This window comes from Micromys minutus, assembly GCF_963924665.1.
Source record: "Micromys minutus genome assembly, chromosome: 1".
NCBI lineage: Eukaryota > Metazoa > Chordata > Mammalia > Rodentia > Muridae > Micromys > Micromys minutus.
Window position 1 is genome coordinate 181,894,071 of NC_137969.1, and position 21,255 is coordinate 181,915,325.

Here is a 21,255-nt window from a genome sequence, read left to right on the forward strand (position 1 = left end):
CTTAGAAGATATAAAAGTCATTATCAGCATGCCTGCGTCCTTATGAGTGTAGAAAAGTATGACATTATATCACTGCTTTGCGTTGGGTCCTTTCTGAGCCACTGTGTGTCCGTATTCTAAGACTTGGATAACAACTGGCCAGTTTCATTTAAGGCATCACTTGGGATTAGTAACTATGCAACATCTTTTTATTCATCTACTCTAGCAAAGGTTCAAGCTCACAGTTTATGAGGGTCTTCCCTCTTCCAAGAACTAAGCCAAGACAATCTACCCTGCTTCCTTTCTAGAGTCTTGTTTGACTTCATTCAAGACCTACATGGAAACTAGAGATGGACACTGTGGTTCTACATTGCTTTCTGGGCAACTTTAGCATTTGGCTTTACCAGCTTCTAAGTCTTCAGCAGCCTGTGGTGTGGCCCATGGGCATCCTTAGTGACATGAAACATAACCTACCTTCTTTGCCCCCACTCACACAGTGTACCTTGTCATGTATAGCCCTGTTAATGATCATCTGCTGCAGCTTTTCTTAGTCATTAACTTCCAAATAACAGAGGGGAGAAAAGAGAACATAACAAAGAAACACCCTGGGTTTCATTCTTAATATCTGGGTCATGTATATCACAGGATACATCTGTGCACTGGAGTAGATGCTCTCCCCTGCCTATACAGACCCAGTAAAAGGTCAAAAATGTTCGTTTGATGTTTATTAGTTCAGAGGTAATTCTATTTGAGAAGATGCTCCACTAGGAGGAGAGAATGGGTCTCCAATGAAGCGAAAAGCTAGTATACTCTAAGTGAAATAAGAGTGTGGCCATGTCATTCATAGTCAGTCTCCAATGGCAATGTGCCCACTGCAGTGGAAGGGTAAAGATTTGTACATTGGGCTGGAGAGATGACTCAGCAGTTAAGAGCACTGACTGTTCCTCAAGAGGTCCTGAGTTCAATTTTCAGCAACCACATGGTGGCTCACAACCATTGGCTGTGTCTGAAGACAGTTGACAGTGAACTCATATACATAAAATAGATAAATAAGTCTAGAAAAAGGATTTGTATGTTTAGGATAACTGTGTCAGGAAAGGCAGTGGGAGTTAACACTCAGAAGTCTTAGCTCTCAGCCTGTTCCCCAAACCTTCCCATCTCTTTGAACTTTAGAGTCTTCATTTACATAGTGAGACACTGGAAGGGAAGAATAAGAGGTACCCCCAAATTACCTTCAAATATTATGCTCTTTTGCTACAACTTTTAAATGTGCATTTCCTAACAGAAACATAGACATTTAACTAGTTGTGTGTTTTCTTAAAGTGAATGTATCAATTCTATTGCAAGATAAGATACAACCAATATTATATATCCACTGATAGATAAAAGCATTAGACAATGGTGGCATAGACCATGAATGGATAGATACCCATAATAAATATCTCCAGGGTTTTCTGCATCCTGGAGAAGGTGACTTTCCACTCGTGCTTGGTGTCTGATCTCAGTGCCGCCTGCTTTCCACAGCTGGGATACCCTCTGTAATGTTTGTTCTCTCCTGTTTATTTCCCGTGTAGATTTGCCATGGAGAAATTTTCAGTGTCTGCAATCCTGCTTCTTGTGGCCATCTCTGGTGCTCTGGCCAAAGACACCACAGTCAAACCTGGAGCCAAAAAGGACCCAAAGGACTCTCGGCCCAAACTACCCCAGACCCTGTCCAGAGGTAGAAGTCGACCTTTTGTTGGCTCCCAATTGTAACTTAATTCATAAAGACTCCCTGACTTTTGGTGTCAAGTGTGTACAATGAAGATATTTAGGGATACCCCCCCCCCAGATTTAGCAGTTTATAATCAATTTCTCTCTGGGGGCTTTTGGTCTTTGGTAATGAGTACCCATTATCCAAGTCTTTACCATTACTGTCCAGCAGCAGGTTTGAGCCCGAAACTGTGATGGATTTAAATACACCAAGTCCTCTTGTTCTAGGTTGGGGAGATCAGCTCATCTGGACCCAGACTTACGAAGAAGCCTTATACAAATCCAAGACAAGGTAAGGCAGAGGGTTACATGGTGCTCCCTCGAGTCTCTCGTTCGCCATCTAGTGGTTACTATCAGATGTTCATGGCATTCTATTAAAAGTCCAATGTCCTTGTCTCTCTCACAGCAACAGACCCTTGATGGTCATTCATCACTTGGACGAATGCCCACACAGTCAAGGTAATTGGTCCTTCTACATTTCTTTTATAGACTTTTATGTCAGTACATGGTATGGTTCACTCAACTTTACATTCCTAGGACCTAGCACTGTTGAACAAGAAAGAATATTTTAAAACATTTTAAAAGAAATTTGAATATTTCCATGTGTTGAATTATCTATTGAATTAACATACTTTGAGTAAGACATTCTGAAGTTCGTGTTCAACTTCTTCCACCTTTTTTGATCCAATCCATTATTAAATATCATCAGATTTACCATTAATGCATAACTTCCAGCCAGCTCTGATTTCACAAACACACCACATGCATGGCTATACAGGCCCCCACATTTGTTGTAATGAACCTATTGCTGTCTCCACTTAATAATCGTAACACAAGGGGCTCCTACTGTTTCATTTCCCAATGCTCTCTGTGCATTATGTAGCCTGTCTTGCCCAGATCCAGGCTCCTGTTGCCTCAGGGCTACCACTTTAGTCCAAGCCAACACCACTCCTTGTCCACGATACCAAAATAATCACCTATGACACAATTCAATGCTCTACCCAGAAGTCAGACCGATGATGTTCAACACAAATTAGATCTTGTCACTCACGCACCTCAGTGGCTTCTCATTGCAAGTAAAATAAAATCCCAATTTGTAGCCTTAGCCTTCAGGGCTAGAACTGATCTGTCCAGTTCGTGGTTTTTCTTTCCCACCAAGAGCATGTGTTCTCCCTCTACCCAGCCTGCCTTCACGCTTCTCATCCTTATTAACCAAGGCTATTATTCATACCCTTCTCGCTGCAGTGGCCCATCTCCAATAGTCTTGACAATCTGCCCCGCCCCCAATAAACCACTCCCTGACCTCAGTATCACCTCCTAAAAGAGATCTGCCACGTCAAACTAATAGTTCTTCAAGACTTTGCTACGCTTTGTTTTCCTGCTATGTGTGTATCTACACATGAAATTGTTACAGGTGTAGCATGCACTGGTTGATGCTGTGATGCCCACATAAGCACCTAAACTCAGGAAGCTGCACATGCTTGCTAGGAATTCCTGGGATTTTCCCTCCTGTATAAAACCACATCTACCGCAAAGTAGCCATTCGGTCAATATGGTTTAAACGTAATAAAGGGGTGAGTGAGCAAATGCATTAGGGAGTGAATGAAAGGAGTGAAGGTTTTCAACACGTCTCAACTGTCCAGAGCAAACATCACAAATCACTTGCTGGAGAGGAAAAGTAGGTCTTGTATTTAAAACACTATTCAACTTAAAAGACAAGAAAAAAATACGGGTTCTAATCAAAGCTGAGATAAATGTTCAAGAAATTTTTTTTTCTTATATTTCAGCTTTAAAGAAAGTGTTTGCTGAAAATAAAGAAATCCAGAAACTGGCAGAGCAGTTTGTTCTCCTCAACCTGGTCGTAAGTCCTCCTCTTCATCCCTCATGTCTCCTCCCGGTTCAATGCCTCATTCGCTTCTTCTGTGTGTCTAAGTCGTGCTGTGTTACCTAGAATCTCCTCCAAGTCCAGACATAAAACATATTTTCCTGTATTAATAATCTTTTTTGGAACAATTTTGTGTTGCGGGTATTGAGCCCAGGACCTGGCATATGCCAGGGGATCGTCTACCACTGAGCCATACCCTCAGCCCTTTGTTAGTAATTTCTGCGGCACACCAGAGGTTTAATGTGGTAATCAATAATCTTATCTGAAAAAAATCACCTCGGTGGTCAAGATCTCTGCGTGGCCATAGTAATTGGTTTCTGTGTTTTGCAAATCACCACCTTTTCCCATCTCCCTACCGTCCTGGCTCACTAATCCTTGTCCCCTCTCCCCCTGGGAGAAAGAGCTCTGACTGTCCCTATCTACCCATGAGCCTTTGGCTTCCTTCCCTACCTGCTGTCTCACTTCCTCATTACCAAGCCTTAGCGCATGCTCTGTAGCAAATGGTCTCCTGCCTCATTCAATCACAGCTTCGTGAATTCGTCCTCCTTGAGTTGTGCTGTTCTGCTTACAGCCCGCTTTACACACTGATCTTTCTTCTCCGTGACACTTGACTTCTCATCCGTGTCGTGAACTCTCTACAGAAGAGATTCCCTGGCAGTACTGGAGGCCCATGGTACAGTCCTAGACGAACCCTCTTTTCTGATTCCATTTTTAAATTAGCACGCAAAGTAATGGAATGCACTGTGGCACTTTCGCGTGCATTTGTTTTTGCTGCCTCCACCCCCACTGGTCTCCTTGCTCACCACTAAAACCCTCCTTCTCTGGATCTATACCATCTTTCTCTTTCAACAGCCCCCCAACCCTCTCCTAATAACCGTGTTTCTTTCTTGTGGTGCCCTTTCTAGTGCCAGGAAGATTTAATAGACGTGGGGGGCTGTGTGTGTGTGTGTGTGTGTGTGTGTGTGTGTGTGTGTGTCTGTGTTGGCAAGTTTCAAAATAACTAAAAATTAAACTAACAGCTGTTTTTGGTTTTGTTTTGTTTTAATCTCAGTATGAAACAACCGACAAGCACCTTTCTCCCGACGGACAGTACGTCCCCAGAATCGTGTTTGTGGGTAAGTGGAGGTCCCGGTCACATAAGACACACTGAAGACGATGCAGCTGCAGCCACACCCTGTCTCCCTACATCACACTCCCCATCCATCTCCCCAACCTCACCAGACACTTTGTGGTAACCAAGGTTAGGCCCCTCTAGCAAGGGGCATGACTTCCTGGGTGGGACTTAGTGTTACCTAAGTCTCACAATATACTATCACCAGAAAGTGTGACCTACTCTCTCCACAAATGTCTTCTCCCCTCTGTTCATTTTACCTCCAAGCACAGCTGCAGAGGGAGTGCCATGGTCCCCTTGCCTGTTGGTGCTACTGGGGGATGGCGAGGCAGAGCTGCATGTATTTCTCCCCACATAACAGGCCCCTGTGGGCCTTCAATAGGTTCTCAGCAAGTGTTTGTTGAGTGGATTAATTAACATGTGAAGCTTGACTTTAACCAGAGCTCATCAAGTGGGCAACCTGGGGAATGTGTCAATGCTTACATTTAAAGTAAAAGGCAGAGAAGCCAATGTCAGGAAAAACAAGGACTGAGCTAGAGCCCTCGTTTGCAGAGGAGTCCAGCACGGAGGGTAAGCTGAGGTCATCTAGCCACTCCCTGTGTGGGACTTTCCTTAAAATGCTCCTGGAAGCTTCTGAGCAGATTCATCCCTTGTTGCCTGCAGCCTTAGTACAGACCCTGAGGCACTAAGTTGCGAAGCTCACTGGTCCTCCGTACAAGCTGGCTGAAAACCAGCTGCCCTGGCTGCACCTCACACCAGAGGCTCCAGATTCTCTAGGGGTGGGATGCAGGAAGCCACGGTTTTCAAGAGCCTTCAGGAAGTCTGAGTGCATCAGCAGGTGTATAAAGGCTTTGCGTTGATCTAATAGGAAGACTGTGGAGGTAACATCACTGAGCCTCTGTTGAACAAATGAACATCTGCATCTGGTAATGTTTGCCCTGCTCTAACATTCTGAAGCAACGAAAATGCTCCCTCCAGGATGTGACAGGCTGCAAACATCCAGCCTTTCTCACATGTCACTTCCCCACTTCAGGACATTCATTTCTGGCCCCAGCCACCACCCTTCCCGTAAGTTTAGAGAATCCAGATTGTGCGTGCTTGGCAGATGCTCTACCATAAATCTCCACCTCAGACCTCAGTCACTCCTTTTAAGACAAAGTGTCTCATTATCCTTCTCCCTGTACATATACCTCTATTGTAAGATATATTATATAGATACATATGTAACATATATATACATATATATAATATTTCTATCTACCCCTTACTGTTCTTCTGGATGAGCGACACCTCTAAAGTGCACTCTTTTCCTCATTAATTACATAACTTCAACTTACATAACAACAAGATAGAACGGATTTGTTTGTTTGTTTGGAGGCTTTGTTGTTTGCTGTCTTTTGCTTTTTGAGACAAAGTTCATGTAGTCCAGGCTAGCCTTAAACTCAATATGTGGCCAAGAAGAACCTTGAACTCCTGATCCTCCTCCCTCCAGGTTCCAAGCATTAAGATTCCCCGAATACACACTGCCATGCCCAACCTGATAGGTAGATTTGTTTTATCTCTATTATTTTTAAAGTACAGGTGATCAACCATAAAATATTTTAAAAGTAAAAATGGGATGTACCGTATGTCTGCAGTTATCTGACCCTGCTGTGCCTCAGGGCTTGCATTAATTGGTTTAATTAAAGAAAGAGGACCAGGGATACAGTTTGGTTGGCAGAGTGCCCAGGCAGCATGCCCAAAGCCCTGGGTTTGATTTCCAAACTGGGCATGGTGGCTTGGTTCTAAAATTCCAGCACTCAGCAGGCCGAGGCAGGAAAACTGTAATGAATTCAGGGCCAGCCTGAGGTATACAGTGAGATTCCTGCTATCCTGGGCTAAAGATTGAGACTTGATCCAAAACAAATAAGCAAACAAAAATAATAACAAAAATAAACAACTTTAAAAAACAAAAGAACCAAAAAGACAGAGAATCAGCCAGAGCCCGGCTAACATTTTGCCCCTCCCCTGCTCACCCCTTGGCGAATCACGTGCTTTATTCCATCCTTCACTTTTCAAACACCTTAGTGGAGGAGACATTATAACCAAACACCAGCATGAAACATGGCTGTTCTATACCAGGGGCAATGGAATCACTTTAAAATCTCACAGTAAGTCTGAAGTAAAGAGACTAATATTTTCACAAAATAGGCGCTGTCCTATTTTCAGAGCATTTTAGATATATGCCAGGGTTCCACAAACATCACGGTTGACTGTTCCCTACACTGCCCTAGACTGCTGGGGGTGGGGGGTGGGAGTAACTCCCTCCTGGGGGTGGGGTAGCAGCACGGACTACCGGAGCTCCACACCGGCCCGAAGCTGCTTCTTTCACAGAGCGTGGCGTTTGTGGCTTCAACACACACAATATAAGCTCCCTGGAAGCAAGCGTTTCATCATTGTACTTGATCTTTGCAGACCCGTCCCTGACGGTGAGGGCAGACATCACTGGAAGATACTCAAACCGTCTCTACGCTTATGAACCTTCGGACACAGCTCTGTGTAAGTGTTACCTCCAGCTGAGAAGTCTATTGCTGTAGGGATGAGGGAGAGGCCCCGACAAGAGGTTGGGCAAGATCTCTGCCCAGGGCTGCCAGAGAATCCGTTTGACCCAGACTAACGTTTTGCCCGTGGGCAAATCGCATGCTTTGCTCCGCGACCCACTTTGTAAACATCTCCATGAAGACTGAGGTCCAGTTAAGGTATCTGTCACCTGCCCCTCCAGTTTTCTCCCTGCACCTCAGCACACAAACCCTTCTGCCACAGAACTACGGCAGGCTTGCTCCAAATGTCTCCCCAATATAATGAAAAGGGAAATAATTTAGTCCGTTTTGCTGTGCTTAAATTCCCGGTCCATTTAAGGACACAGGCAAATGATGTGGAGAGTTGTTAACTCCTCATTTTCTCAGTGGCCAAAGAGGGAGGGGGAGAGACAGGGAGTCCGAAAGAGACCGATTTAAGGCAGATGAGACCAGTGGGAGGGTACACATTTGCACGTGATTAGTTCTTCTTGAAAGAAACTGGATTTTGTCCTAGGACCAGTCCCAGATTATTTTGGTGTCCCCTAGAACCTCCCTATCTGACCTTAGCCATTACCCATATGCTACCTTGGTTTTGGAGTCACAGCAACCACATTACTCGGTGTGCACACTCGAGATACGGTCATGGCCACAGAACCTTTGTATTGGGCTGCGCTGACTTAGTAATTACACTGGGAAGGAAAGCCTGGAGCTGGTGAACAGGAAAGCCCCCATGCAATGTCTCCGGGAAGCACGTCCAGGACAAAGGGCAGCATGTGCCAAGCATGGGTCTCTGAGAGAGTCAGGGTATCTTTACAAGATGGAACTCATTAAGGGCTGGTCTTCTATATAGGTGAAACCACCAAGCCTTCCAGACTTAATAGTTGCTTGTAGAAGTGCATAAGCAGCTTCTTCTGCCTCCCCCCAAAAGTCCCTTTCTGTATCACCAGTTGCTGCTGCTGATCATAATAATCTAGAAGTCTGGGCTCTGGAGCAGTCGTTTTCATTACTTGTCAGCTGTGTGGTTTTCGATAAAATCTCAGCCTCTCTGAGCCTGACCCACTGTTATGAAACAAAGACAAATCGTTTTTTGTAGGGATGAGGAAGTTCATCTGTCTAAAACACACAGTGGACAGGATTCGTTCATACTCCACCCCCTTCTAGAGTAAGTGGCAACTCAACGCACATGACAATATTCCTTGTGAACATGATTTAAAAGTTGCTTCTGAGCTGGGTGAGGTAGTCCCCCACATTTAATGCCAGCAACCAAAAGTTAGATCTCTGTGAGTTCAAGGTCATTCCAGTCTACACAGCAAGTTCCAGACCAGCCAGAAGTACACGGTGAGCCTCTGTCCTACTAAATAAGCAAATTCATTAAATTAGAAGCTAAAATTAAATTTGCTTCTACATTAGCTACAATAACTTGAGGCTGACAGAGGGTGTGCAAGTTCTTTGGGAAGAAGAAACTGGAGGAGAAACTGCTAAAGAAGAACTGAGAACTCGGTTGCCAACAAACTCCATTTTACTTACTTCTACCATGAAATAATAAGACTACCAGCTATTCACCGTAAGACTATAGGGTACTCTGTCAAACAATACATCCAGTCCCTAAATGTTAGGTCTAACACATCACTGGTGTCTGTCTTAGTTAACATTCTATTGCTACAAAGAGACACCATGACCAAGGCAACTTCTTATAGTTTATTAGCAGCTTGTTTACAGGTTCAGAGGATGAGTTCCTGACCATCATGGTGGAAGCGCAGCAGCGGGCAGACAGGCAGCCACAGTGCTGGAGCAATTGCTAAGAGCTGCATTGATATATAAGCAGGAAGCAGGAGAGAGGCTGGGCTGGGCTGGCCTTGGAAACCTCAAAGCTACCTGCCGGCGTCCAACAAGGCCACACCTCCTACCCCTTCCTGAATAGTTCTGCTAACTAGGGACCACACGTGCAAATATCTGAGGTTAGGGGGGACATTCTCATTCAAACCGTAATGCCATGTCTGAGGGTAACGTGACTGTCCTAACTTTTCATCCATCAGTGCTTGACAACATGAAGAAAGCTCTCAAGTTGCTGAAGACAGAGCTGTAGAGCCAACTGTGCACTGCGTCAGAAGACGGGAAGGCAGAAGCACTGTGGACTTACAAATTCCACTACAGTTTAATGTTACAACAGATGTATTTTTTAAACACCCACATGTGGGGAAAGAATATTATTATCTACTACAGTGACGCATGATTTTCTAGAAAATAAAGTCTTGGGAGAACTCCAGCAGAAGAGTGTTGTTTTATTGGTTCTTCATAGAAAAGCTTTTTGAACCAGCCTAGCATGGCAGCCCATGGCTGCCGTCACTGACCTGAACTGGAGGCCAGCTTCAGCTACAGAGTGAGATACTGTCTCAAAAGTGAAGGTTTTTATTATTATTATTATTATTAAAAAAGAAGGAAAGGGGGAAGAAAGGGCTATTTGGTTCTGATTTGCTCACCAAACAGTAACACTGGACACACACATAATGCTCATTGAGAAGCAAGACAAACGTAATCCAATCTACAGTGACAGAAGGTGTCAAGGTTGTTTCTGTCATCCTGACATACTATAGTGCCTTGCTGACACAGGCATGAGCTTACCCTGTAGAAGTGTTAAATAGATTAGGCTTTAGTGTAAACTATGATACAGGAAGTGCCTCCTCCTACACACACACACCAGAATCTCATGCAGAAAGAGCCATTCCCATACTAGGTATAAACTCCTAGGTAGATAATTAGTAATTGCACTGTATGCAGATTTCTGTCCCACTTAGTGATCTCAGGGCACCTCAAGTGGCTGTCCCCAGAAGACTCTTTCAAACAGTCATCTAAAGATCACCTGCACCTCTCAGGACACCTTAAAGAAACCAGGAAGTGCCTCTGTCCAGATACAAATCTCAGGAGCCAGAAACTAGGCTTAGAGTGGGCTCAGGGAGACTGCTTTACCTACACGTGACTGAGAGGAGAGCAAAGGGCAGCAAGAGCCTGTGGGTGAGGCAGAGCTTAGAGGTCACTGCTGTCTGGAAAAGTGACAAAGGCATAGCATGTGGCAGTGAAGCAGCTGTGCTTGCTTTAACTTTATCCTGCCTATCCACATTAAATCCCACGTCATCAGCAGGCGGACTTTCTACCACCCACCTCTGCTGGCCCTCGATGACCTTGGGTGGGTAACTTAACTGGATATCTCCTTTACTGAACGGAAGTTTTGACACCATAGATTTTTCTCAGGATGCTTTTCTACCTCTCACATGGATGACTCTGACAAGTCAGAATGAGCACATGTGGGTGGCCAGGTGACACAAAGCCTAAGCTAGAGTATCACATGGGCCTCAGTTCGCCTCTCACAGGAAAATTACATGTGCTGAAAAAGAGAAACCATTTCCTACAGGAAGCTTCAGACAGGCAGGTAAGATGATTCTGCAGGTAAAAGTGTGTGCTGCTAAGTCTGAGGATTTGATTCAATCCCTAGAATCCACGTGGGAGAAGGAGAAAATAATCCTCTACAAGTTGTCCTCAGACTGCCACATGTGAACCATGGCATACATATATAGAGATATGTAACACACATACACACACACACACACACACACACACACACAGCATTGGGGCTGGAGAAATGATTCAGAGATTAAGAGCACTTACACCTCTTGCAGAAGACCCAGGTTCAGTTCCCAGTACCCACAAGGTGGCTCCCAACAGACTAACTCCAGTTCAAGGGATCTCACAATATTTTGAACTTCATGAGCACTGAGCATACACACAGTATACCTATATACAGGAAACACCATGTGCATGTGTTACCCTATACATGCAGACAAAACACTCATACAAATAAAGCAAAAATAAATAAATCTTTGAAATTTTTTAAAAGTAATGTGTAGGTTGATGTATATATGCAGGTAAGGGCTGTCACTAGTTAGGTCAAGGTGATACATGATTGGACAGTAGAGAGTGGGGCAGGGACAAAGTTTTGGTAAGGCGGGAGAGAATGAGAAGAAGAAGAATCAAGATAGAGCCAAAAGAGAGGTTCTAGACCCAGGTGGTCTTAATTGACAATAGATAGATACGATTATTTCTAAAGGTTTCTATGGGTCAATTTGTCTTATCTAGGTGGGCGGTTTACATCTTTGTCAAATGGTTGTAAGCTTATTGTGTGGATGTATTGTGGACTGGGAATTTAACATATAAATATGTTTGATAAATTATTGATTATTAAATCATGATTTTACCAGGCTGTGGCAAATATGAGCTAAGTTCCCAGATGGAAGGCAGACAGGTAGGAGAGGTCTGCCTGGGTCTGAAAGTACCCAGTGCAGTGAGGAACTGCTGAGATGAAGATCCCCCACAGTGCCATGTGGCCCTAAGGGTGCTGGCACTAACACAGGATAAAAGGTTCTCATTTTAACTTTTACTGCAACAGTAGTGAGTATGGAAAACCAGAAGAGCGGAAGACTTGCTATCTTATATTTGTAGCTACAGGACATATGCACACACACGTCCTAAAAGAGCTTCAGATTCCACCCTGAAAGTACTTGTCCTATACTCATGGAAACATTAGCAACTCCCTCTCTTTCTGCCAAATCCAGCTCCTGACATTCATAATCTCCCATCTGTGCTTAAATTTCAAGTATCTAGACTATTTCATTTACAGAACAGTTCAGATCACCCCAAGACTGGAGCCAAGTGTGAGGAATATTATGTCTAAAAGCTGAAGAAAATGTCAGTAGCCATGGGAATACAAAATGATACAGGACAGTGGGGCTCAAAATACTAAGCATGTAGTAATAACCCAACCTTGCAATCCACATCTGTGTATGCTCGAAAGAACTGAGGCAGGGCACAGATTGTTCTCTGCCCATCTTCACAGCACGATTCACAACAGGTAATGATGAAAAGCAACCCAAGTGAGCATCAGTGGACAAAGGGATAAACAAAGCACAGCTCATACATACAATGGGGCCCCGTTCAATGATCAAGAAGAAAGAAACCTTGGCCTGTGTTACCATGTGACTGAAGCATGAAGACACCATATAAGCTAAGGAAAGCAGGATAGCCATAAAAGACAAATTCTCCCAAAATTGTACCTAGGTACCTAGGGCCTCATGGAGAAAGCAAATCTGGTCATTAGGACCTGGAGAATGAGCAAAGAATTGGGGAGAATTTACTGATCAATGGATGTGGCATCTCAAGTTTGCAAAGAAAACATGGTGTGGAAATGAATCGCCAGTGTGATGACTTGAACAACAATGGCCCCAGAGGCAAGTATGTTGGAAGGCTTGGTCTCTAGCTGAAGAACCTCTTTAGCGTTAGGAGGCATGGCCTCATTGGAAGGGGTGTATCACTGGGAATGGGCTTTGAGGTTTCTGAAGCCCATGCCAGGCCAAGTCTCTTTTGGTCTCCAGCTCTTGGATAAGATGTGAGCACTCACCCATGGCTTTATTCCTGCCTGCCTGGTGCCTTGCACTCCACCATGATACTCAGGATTCACCCTCTAAAACTGCGAGTGAGTCCCCATTAAATGTTTTTTGTTACATTAGCTTGGTCCTGGTGTCTCTTCACATCAGTAAGAAAATAAGACAGATGTTAATACTTGGGAAATATATATGTACTTAATGTCATGAATATATATATATATATATATATATATATATATATATGCCACTTGATAGATAGATAGATAGATAGATAGATAGATAGATAGATAGATATAAAATAGAGATATATAGTTTGGTTTGGTTGTTTTTTCAAGAAAGTATTTCTCTGTGTAGTCTTGGCTGTCCTGAAACTTGTTTTGTAGACCAGGCTGGCCCCAAGAGATTCGCCATCTTCTGCTTCCCACGTGCTAGTATTAAAGGCATGCACCATCACACCCAACTGCCACAAAAATTTTTCCAGTTTTATTTTAGACCCCATAGCTGAGATGGGCATAAAAACTAGCTTTAACTAATTGGTCAGGGGTAGCATAACTTTAATCCCAGTACATGGGAAGTAAGCAGATCTTTGTGAGGAGGAGGCCAGCCTGGTCTACTCAGTGAGTTCTGAGGAAGACAGGAACACATAGAAAAACCTAGTTTCAAAAAAAAAAAAAAAGAAGAAGAAGAAGAAGAAGAAGAACAAAGAACAAAGAATGTAGGTAAATAGACCAGCCATAAGTTAACATAGTTTGCTCAAACAATCATTTTGATTTGGGTCTGTGTTTTTGTTTTCCCCTTGTGTCAGGTACTCTTTTGTAGCTACTGAGGTCTTCGCATTATCTATGCTGAGAATGGCAGACAGGGAGAATGGAAAAGTTCTACACAAGACCAGGACTCTATCCTTTCAATTTAAGAAGCTGTGATCAAGTGGCCCTTGCCGAAGGCCCCTTGCCAAGTCATGACCTCACCTCTTTGAAAAGAATGAGGCACTGAAAGTAAGCAAAAGCAAAAGCAACTTCAACCTGACACACATGGCAAAGTCCATGCTGTGACACATATTTTACTCCCTCGGGATTCACTGGAGAATGAAGTTCCAAGCTAGGTTTCCTAAGGAGCGTAGGGAGAAGAGGCTGGAAACACAGCAGGGGAATCTGGCTTAGCCCTTTTCAACTGGCTCAAAGCAATGGCTTAAGGACAGCTGGACTCGAGTATAACAGGACATTCAAGAAAAACTGTAACGCAAGGCTGGAAACTTGCTGCTCTTGAAAAGGATCCAAGTTTGGCTTCCGGTACCCACATCAGAAATGTCTGTAATCCAGCTCTAGGGAATCTATCTCCCTCTTCTGGCCTCCATGGGCTCTGCAGTGACATATACATAACCCACATACACATACGTGTAGTTTTAAAATTAACTTTAAAAATTAAAAGAAAAATGGCAATGGGGCTACTCATGTCCTTTTGCTGTCTCTCCTCAAACACGGACTGCACAACAGCCCTTACTGAACAGAAGACTAGTGAAGTTGGTCTTCAATGTCTCTGTCATAGCCAATAATGCAAAACCATTCCCACAAGAGCAGGTTTGCTTGTACAACTACAATGTACCTTTTCGTATAATCTACTCTGTAGAAATGAGCTCCCATGTCAGTACTTTCTCAGCTAACAAGTAAAACATTTGTGTATATTCAATGTATTTATAAGGGGATGAATAAACTTAGGCAGGGTTAAACAAATATTTAGAAACATAGGAGGGTTTGGCTCAAAGAAGCTAAGAAGGAAATGCCAGGTTTCCTCTCCCTCTCTGGAAGATTCCATCTGGCAGTGTATTTTCCAGGTTGAGCATGCAGAACTGGTTTTCACAGCAAACACTCTGTGGCCCACAGAGATGAACTTCACCCGCAGTGAGCTCAGATGTGAAAGATTACAGCCAAGCCTTGCTCCTTTGCACTAGCTGTATTTTCCCAAGCTAAAATTTCACATTTAACATCAAGGCTGACTGAGCAAATGTTCTAAGAACATTCCTCTAAATGGAAGATGTAAACAGGGGACCGGAGAACTGCTTAAGTAGTGAGTTCCTTTTAGAAGGAGTTACAAGGTTCGGATGGAAGGGACCGAGGGTTTGCTGTAGCTTGAGATTCCCCACTCCTCTACCCTAGGCACCATACACTGTGACAGAATTTTGTCCACATGGGAAGTACCAACCTTGCAGTCAGGACTTGCCAGAGCTTTGTGGGCTCATGGCTGAACCATACGAAGAAGACACCATAAAACAGCAGATGTCTTAGTCAGGGTTTCCATTCCTGCACAAACATCGTGACCAAGCAAGTTGGGGAGGAAAGGGTTTATTCAGCTTACACTTCCATACTGCTGTTTATCACCAAAGGAAGTCAGGACTGGAACTCAAGCAGGTCAGGAAGCAGGAGCTGATGCAAGGCCATAAGGGATGTTACTTACTGGTTTGCTTCCCTTGGCTTGCTCAGTCTGTTTTCTTATAGAACCCAGGTCTACCAGCCCAGGGATGGCACCACCCACAATGGGCTGGGCCCTCCCCCTTGATCATTAGTTAAGAAAATGCCTTAGAGCTGGATCTCATGGAGGCATTTCCTCAACGGAGGCTCCTTTCTCTGTGATAACTCCAGCTTGTGTCAAGTTGACACAGAATCAGCCAGTACAGCAGATGTGTGTCTGCAATCAGAAACAAACAGGGATCCCAGCATCATAGAAGGATAGTCACTACCTTCAGACCCTAGGCAAAAAGAAAGCCAGATTCATCTGACAGAGAAGCCCCAGCTCCTGAAAATATGCACCCTACCTGGCACATCATTTATTTATGTTCACTTACACCATCCAGCAATTTCATAGTCCTAATGATTCACCATGGGGTGTGTGAGCACATGAGTAGGAGAATTACCTTAGGTCTGTATACAACAAACATTAGGTTAGTTTACAACAAAGACCAACAGATGAGGATCATCCACAGAACTATCAGGAATTCAAATGGCAACTCATGGATGTGTTAGAACTGAGAAAATTTAAGGAAAGTGTCACTAATTTTGGATTGCATTTACCATTAATAAAACAAATCCTGACTTCTTAGGCTACAAAAAAAGAGAATGATCTCCCAAGACTGGGAGGGTATGGCAAAAGCAATACTAGAACCTGGGTCACGTTTACAATGGTTATCATGGTGGAGAGAAGAGGTGAAGGAGATATAAATAAATTAAAGGACAAAATAAAGCCTTAGGTATCAATATTTCTAAAGATCAGCTGCTTTGTGAAGGCCATTTTGCTAGGTAGAGGTTCAGATTAAATATGATAAATAACTATGTTGTTTGGCAGGCTTAAATGCCTGGGACAAAGTTGCAGAAGCATGGACAAAACTTGGACTATCTTTTCAAGTCATGCAAGGTCCAAAAGAAACATTCCCTGACTTTTTGCAAAGGTTGACTTCCTCTGTAGAAATGAGTATATCAGATCCATTAGCAAGAAAGGCACTAATCGAGTCTTTGGCTTTTGAAAATGAGAATGCTGAATGAAAAAAAGTAATCAGACCACTGAAGGCATGGTCAGCATCAATAGATAATGGATTAGCTGAATGCATTAGATATACAACTGATGTTAGACCTCGCTTGTTTGGTAGAATCTTAATAAAAAAAGAAAGCAAGCCATTGAAAGCATTTCTAAATATAGCACTGGAGAAATTGATAAATTTTAGGAAATCAGTGTTTTGTAAGCAACTGGTTTCTTTGAATGTGGGCTCCACAGGAATTCTTGGATTGCTTAGCCTGGCACATGACACTCCAATTGTTTTAAATTGTCTTAATTACCAAAATGCAGATGGTTATATGTTTGGTGATTAAGGTATTACAAATCCTTTATGAGAGAGGTTAAAATAGAGCCCAAAGAAAAAAGGAAGCTGCTGAATGGAATCAATCTGTACTTTTGATGATTTCTGGTTGATGGACCAGTTGCATGCTATTTTTGGAGAGAGACTCTGTATCTGTGTTAACAGGAAAGGAGAAAAGGCTTTGGACCCTTTCCAAAGTGATATGGAACAGGTATGGTAGGGGAAGACACACACACACACACACACACACACACACACACACACACACACAATGATCTTGGCTATATACAGAAAACAATAAGATCAAGCAGGGCAGGTGCCATGATTTGCTCATTCCTCTTCATGAGAAAAGGCCAGTAACTGGCTTAGACATAAAAATGTCTCTAGCCAAAACTTCAGCTAAAATTAGACAATAAATCTTGTTGGTTACAAAATTCTTAAGATCTACCATGCCATACTTCACATGGCATGAATGAAGATTCATTACAATTGGTTATTGATCAAATGAACTCATAAAATAGACAGTTGTCTTCCACCTGTTCAAACAAGGGGCACAAATCCATCCTTAGCTGACCTGTGCACCTCAAACGATCCATGTCAATAGCAGCGCTAAAAAATTGGCTGTAAGATTCATATTGCAGAATGGAACACCAAGATGCAGCTCTGACAAGACTCGTGCTCTGGGACACTGAAATGATCCACTGTTCAAATCCCCTGCCTGCCGATGCTCTTTCCAGAGACTAGCTTAAAGAACAGCTCCAGGAATAGCTGGAGGTTCCCAGTGACCTCAGTTCATCCAGTCTTTCAGACAAATCCAGTCAGAACTTTAGTCAAGCCCTGAGCCTTCTAACCTTCTAAGCATAGACGGGATAAGCAATATGAAGTCTTAAGTCTGATTTTTCCAGTTTTCTACCTTTCTCCACTCTTTAAAATTACCCATGGGCGAACACACACACACACACACACACACACACACACACACACACAAACTCATTGCCCATATTCAGCAAGAAGCAGCCATGGAGCCTCATCATCCCTATTCTTTGGGTCTAAATGTCTGGTTATGGTTATTTTATAATTATAGATAGGTTGTCATTTTAAGAAATAATTTGGAAATGGTTTTAATTTTAGACAAGGATGAAACTAAATAGAGAGCTCAGACTTGGGAATTTCTTATCTTTCCTTTCCTCTTTATCCTTTCTTTCTTAGGCAAAGAGAAAAGGATTGAAAGAAAAAAAAAGGGATATAGTAATAAGAAATTAGGTATGTGGGAATGGATTACTAAATTTATTCTTTAAAAAGTACTGTATAACAACAAAGATATATGCACCACAATGTTCATAGCGGCTCTATTTATAATAGCCAGAAGCTGGAAGGAACCCAGATGTCCTTCAGAAGATGAATGGATACAAAAATTGTGGTACATATACACAATGGAATACTACTCAGCCACCAGAAACAATGACTTAACCAAATTCTTAAGAAAATGGCTGCATCTAGAGAAGATCATCCGGAGTGAGATAACCCAGTCACAAAAGAACAGACATAATATGCAGTCACTGATAGTGGGATGCTAACCCCAGAGGCTTGCACTCCCCCAGAAACAACTCACAGACTGTATGAAGTCCAAGAAATAAAGAAAACAAAAAATATACATATATTTATAAAACAAGAAGACTTTGACTATTTCCATGTTGCGTTTTGTTTTGCATGTACTTTACGCTTATTGTAACTATTAGGTTTTCAATGCATACTGTCAAGCCCTTGAAAAAAATCAAGTACTGACTAAAAAAATATATTCACATGGTTTTATGTAAAACTTATTTTAATGTCTGAAAAAACAGTACTGACAAAAATGTATAATTTAAAAAAAAAAAAGAAAAAGAAACTTTAAGCCCAAATTAAGGCAGTATTATTGGATTTCAGTCTAATTTTTAAAATTCTGTTGAGTTCCTCTAACCATGAATGTACACTGGATTTCTAGGATTGATTCGTTAATTCACTCATTAATAACATGGAGTGTCTGGCAGGCAGAAAATCTTCAATAAATGCTCATTACAATGTCATAGTCACACACGTCTATCTACATAAGAATGCTGACATGGGCTCTTCATGGTCTGCAAGATTTAAACTGTTTACATAGTATGTTCAGTTTATAATAGATAGAGTTTTGTTGTGAGTTTGTGTACTGACTGGTTTTTCATGTCAACTTGACACAAGCTGGAGTTATCACAGAGAAAGGAGCCTCTCTTAAGGAAATGCCTCCATAAGATTGAGCTGTAAGGCATTTTCCCAGTTAGTGATCAAGGGTGGAAGGACCCATTGTGGTGGTGCCATTCCAGGGCTGGTGGTCCTGGGTTCTACAAGGAAGCAGGCTGAGCAAGCCAGGGGAAGCAAGCCAGTAAGTAACATCCCTCCATGGCCTCTGCATCAGCTCCTGCTTCCTCTCCTGCTTGAGTTCCAGTCCTGACTTCCTTTGGTGATGAACAGCAATGTGGAAGTGTAAGCTGAATAAACCCTTTCCTCCCCCCCCCAAAAAAAAGTACTGTATAATCTTACATTGATAGAAATTTTTATATTTGATGCAAAATTGAAGTTATATTCCCTTACACTGGCACAGAATGCATATATTAATACAAATTCAAGGTTTTCATTGGTATAAATCTTTGTATATTAATACAAAATTTAAAATTATTTTTGTTTAGTCTTAGAAAGGCACTGGCCTATGCAACTCATTTAAGAATACAAGGCTTAGACCCAGTCCTTTTAATAACTATTACAAACTATTAAAGATGATTAAGTACTCTAAGTTAATAGTGAGATAGTGAAACTCATGGTCATACAGGATTCCAGTTTAGTTAATTACAATAGGTGTTTTTAATATTAAATAGTGACTACCTAAGAATAACCAATGTTTGACAATTAGGTTATGTGTGTATACACATATATATCATATATAGTTTTTAAAAGTGTCAGAGATCCACAGAATAAGACGTCTAATGTTATTTCATTAAAGGTCATTTGACTATGAGGCTCCTGACAGTACCACCATTCCTCTCCAAGGAAGACATTGAGCATCATTATCTCCAGGTGAAGGTGCTTCAATCCAGGCAAGGTAGCCAGAGAAAGAATTGCCTTAATTCATCTACAGACAAAACAAAAAAACAAACAAACAAAAACCTATTCAAAAAAGGACAAACAGAGGTGGGATAGTCGACTGCTAACCTCTGCCAAGACAGGTTATGCTAGTCTTTCATAATTCCTGCTTCATTTAAGGTCTGAGAGATGGCTCTGGGCCAGAAAGCTGAAGACAGATGCTCCAATGTTAGAGGAAATGTAGGGACTGTTCAGGAAGCCAGCTGTCTCTACAAATTGTATAATTTTGGAAACTAGGACTTTGTACTTTCTACATATTAGGTAATATTTAATACCTTCTCAGATCTGATGGGGTTGAAGACTAGTTTTGGTCTCATAACTAAACTTAAGTTGTTTAGCATTTTAAAAGTTCCAAATTTGAAAGGATGGATTTCAGATGGTAATACAAGTTAAAATCAACATAATTCAGGCACAGAATTGTGAACTCCTTAAGTTAGGATAGATAATAGTGCTTTATCTAAATTGACAAATATGATGGACTGGATGTTAGGTATATATCATATACTATAATTTGCATAATTGTTATAGTTATGCTCAATTTATATCTGAGAAAAAGAGCCTTTTGATTGGACAAAAATGGGGAAATACTGTGGGTTGCCATGATGCTGTTCATATTCTGATGTAAATTCTGCTTCCTCAAAAGGGGTTATGGCCGATGTGCAATGCATCATGGACCCAGTTGATCTCATGTAAACCTTCTCCCCATTTTTAACTGGTTAATAAAGGCTAGAGCCGGTGATTGGGCAGTGGGGGGGAAGAGGTGGGACATGAGGTCTTAGGGAGGAAAACAAGTAAAGAGGAAGGCGAGGGAGGAGAGAGGTGGAAGAGGAGGAAGAGATGGGAGAGCAGAACCTCATGGCCAGGAGAAACTGCAAGTAGAAAACGGTCTTTCTTATACCTTGGAATAAGTTAGTATAGTGTTAGATCTGCCCAATCTAGGCATATAGCTTATTATAATAACTGGATTGTGTATGTTTTATATTGAGGTTGAAAATTCCAGCAACAGGTCTAAAGCTACACTGGGCCATAAAGAGGTCAAAATAAGTCTGGCATACATAGGAAGGCCTGTCTCAAAAGATAGAAACCAAATCAAACAAAAATACTCCCCAGGGCCAGATCCTAATTTAAAAAACAAAACCAAAAACCAAATTTACTTTGTGTGTGTGTGTGTGTGAGAGGGGGGGGGACGGGGGGGATGCATAAGTGCGCAGAGAGAGGTGTAAGATCTCCTGCAGCTACTGGAGTTACAGACCTTGGTGAGCCACCAATGTGTGTGCTGGGAAAGGAACTCACGTCCTTCTCAAAAGCAGAGTGACTTGTTAATAGTTAAACCATTTCTCCAAGCCCCCAGATCCTGACTTTTGCATGTCTTGACTCCAATAAAACGATTGTAATTAGACCAAAAGCCATGTTATAGGTGGGTTCTCTATGCAGATTTCCATTTGCAGTCATTTGTACCAAGATGATTATGCTAGGATTCCAGAACCTCGTAGGGTATTTTCATCTGCAGCTGAATAAACAGAAAAAATACAGGA

At 42.2% G+C, this 21,255-nt stretch overlaps 1 protein-coding gene across 1 annotated transcript; it reads left to right on the forward strand.

The window, feature by feature from the left end:
* Positions 1-1,560: 1,560 nt before the first annotated feature.
* On the forward strand, positions 1,561-9,399 carry AGR2 (anterior gradient 2, protein disulphide isomerase family member; the record flags this gene model as incomplete). The annotated part of the gene is made up of 7 exons (XM_080937472.1): positions 1,561-1,699; positions 1,960-2,023; positions 2,138-2,190; positions 3,519-3,592; positions 4,668-4,731; positions 7,182-7,265; positions 9,322-9,399. The coding sequence occupies 7 exons, from the start codon at positions 1,561-1,563 to the stop codon at positions 9,369-9,371; spliced, it is 528 nt and encodes a 175-aa protein (XP_080793598.1). The 3' UTR covers positions 9,372-9,399.
* Positions 9,400-21,255: the final 11,856 nt, after the last annotated feature.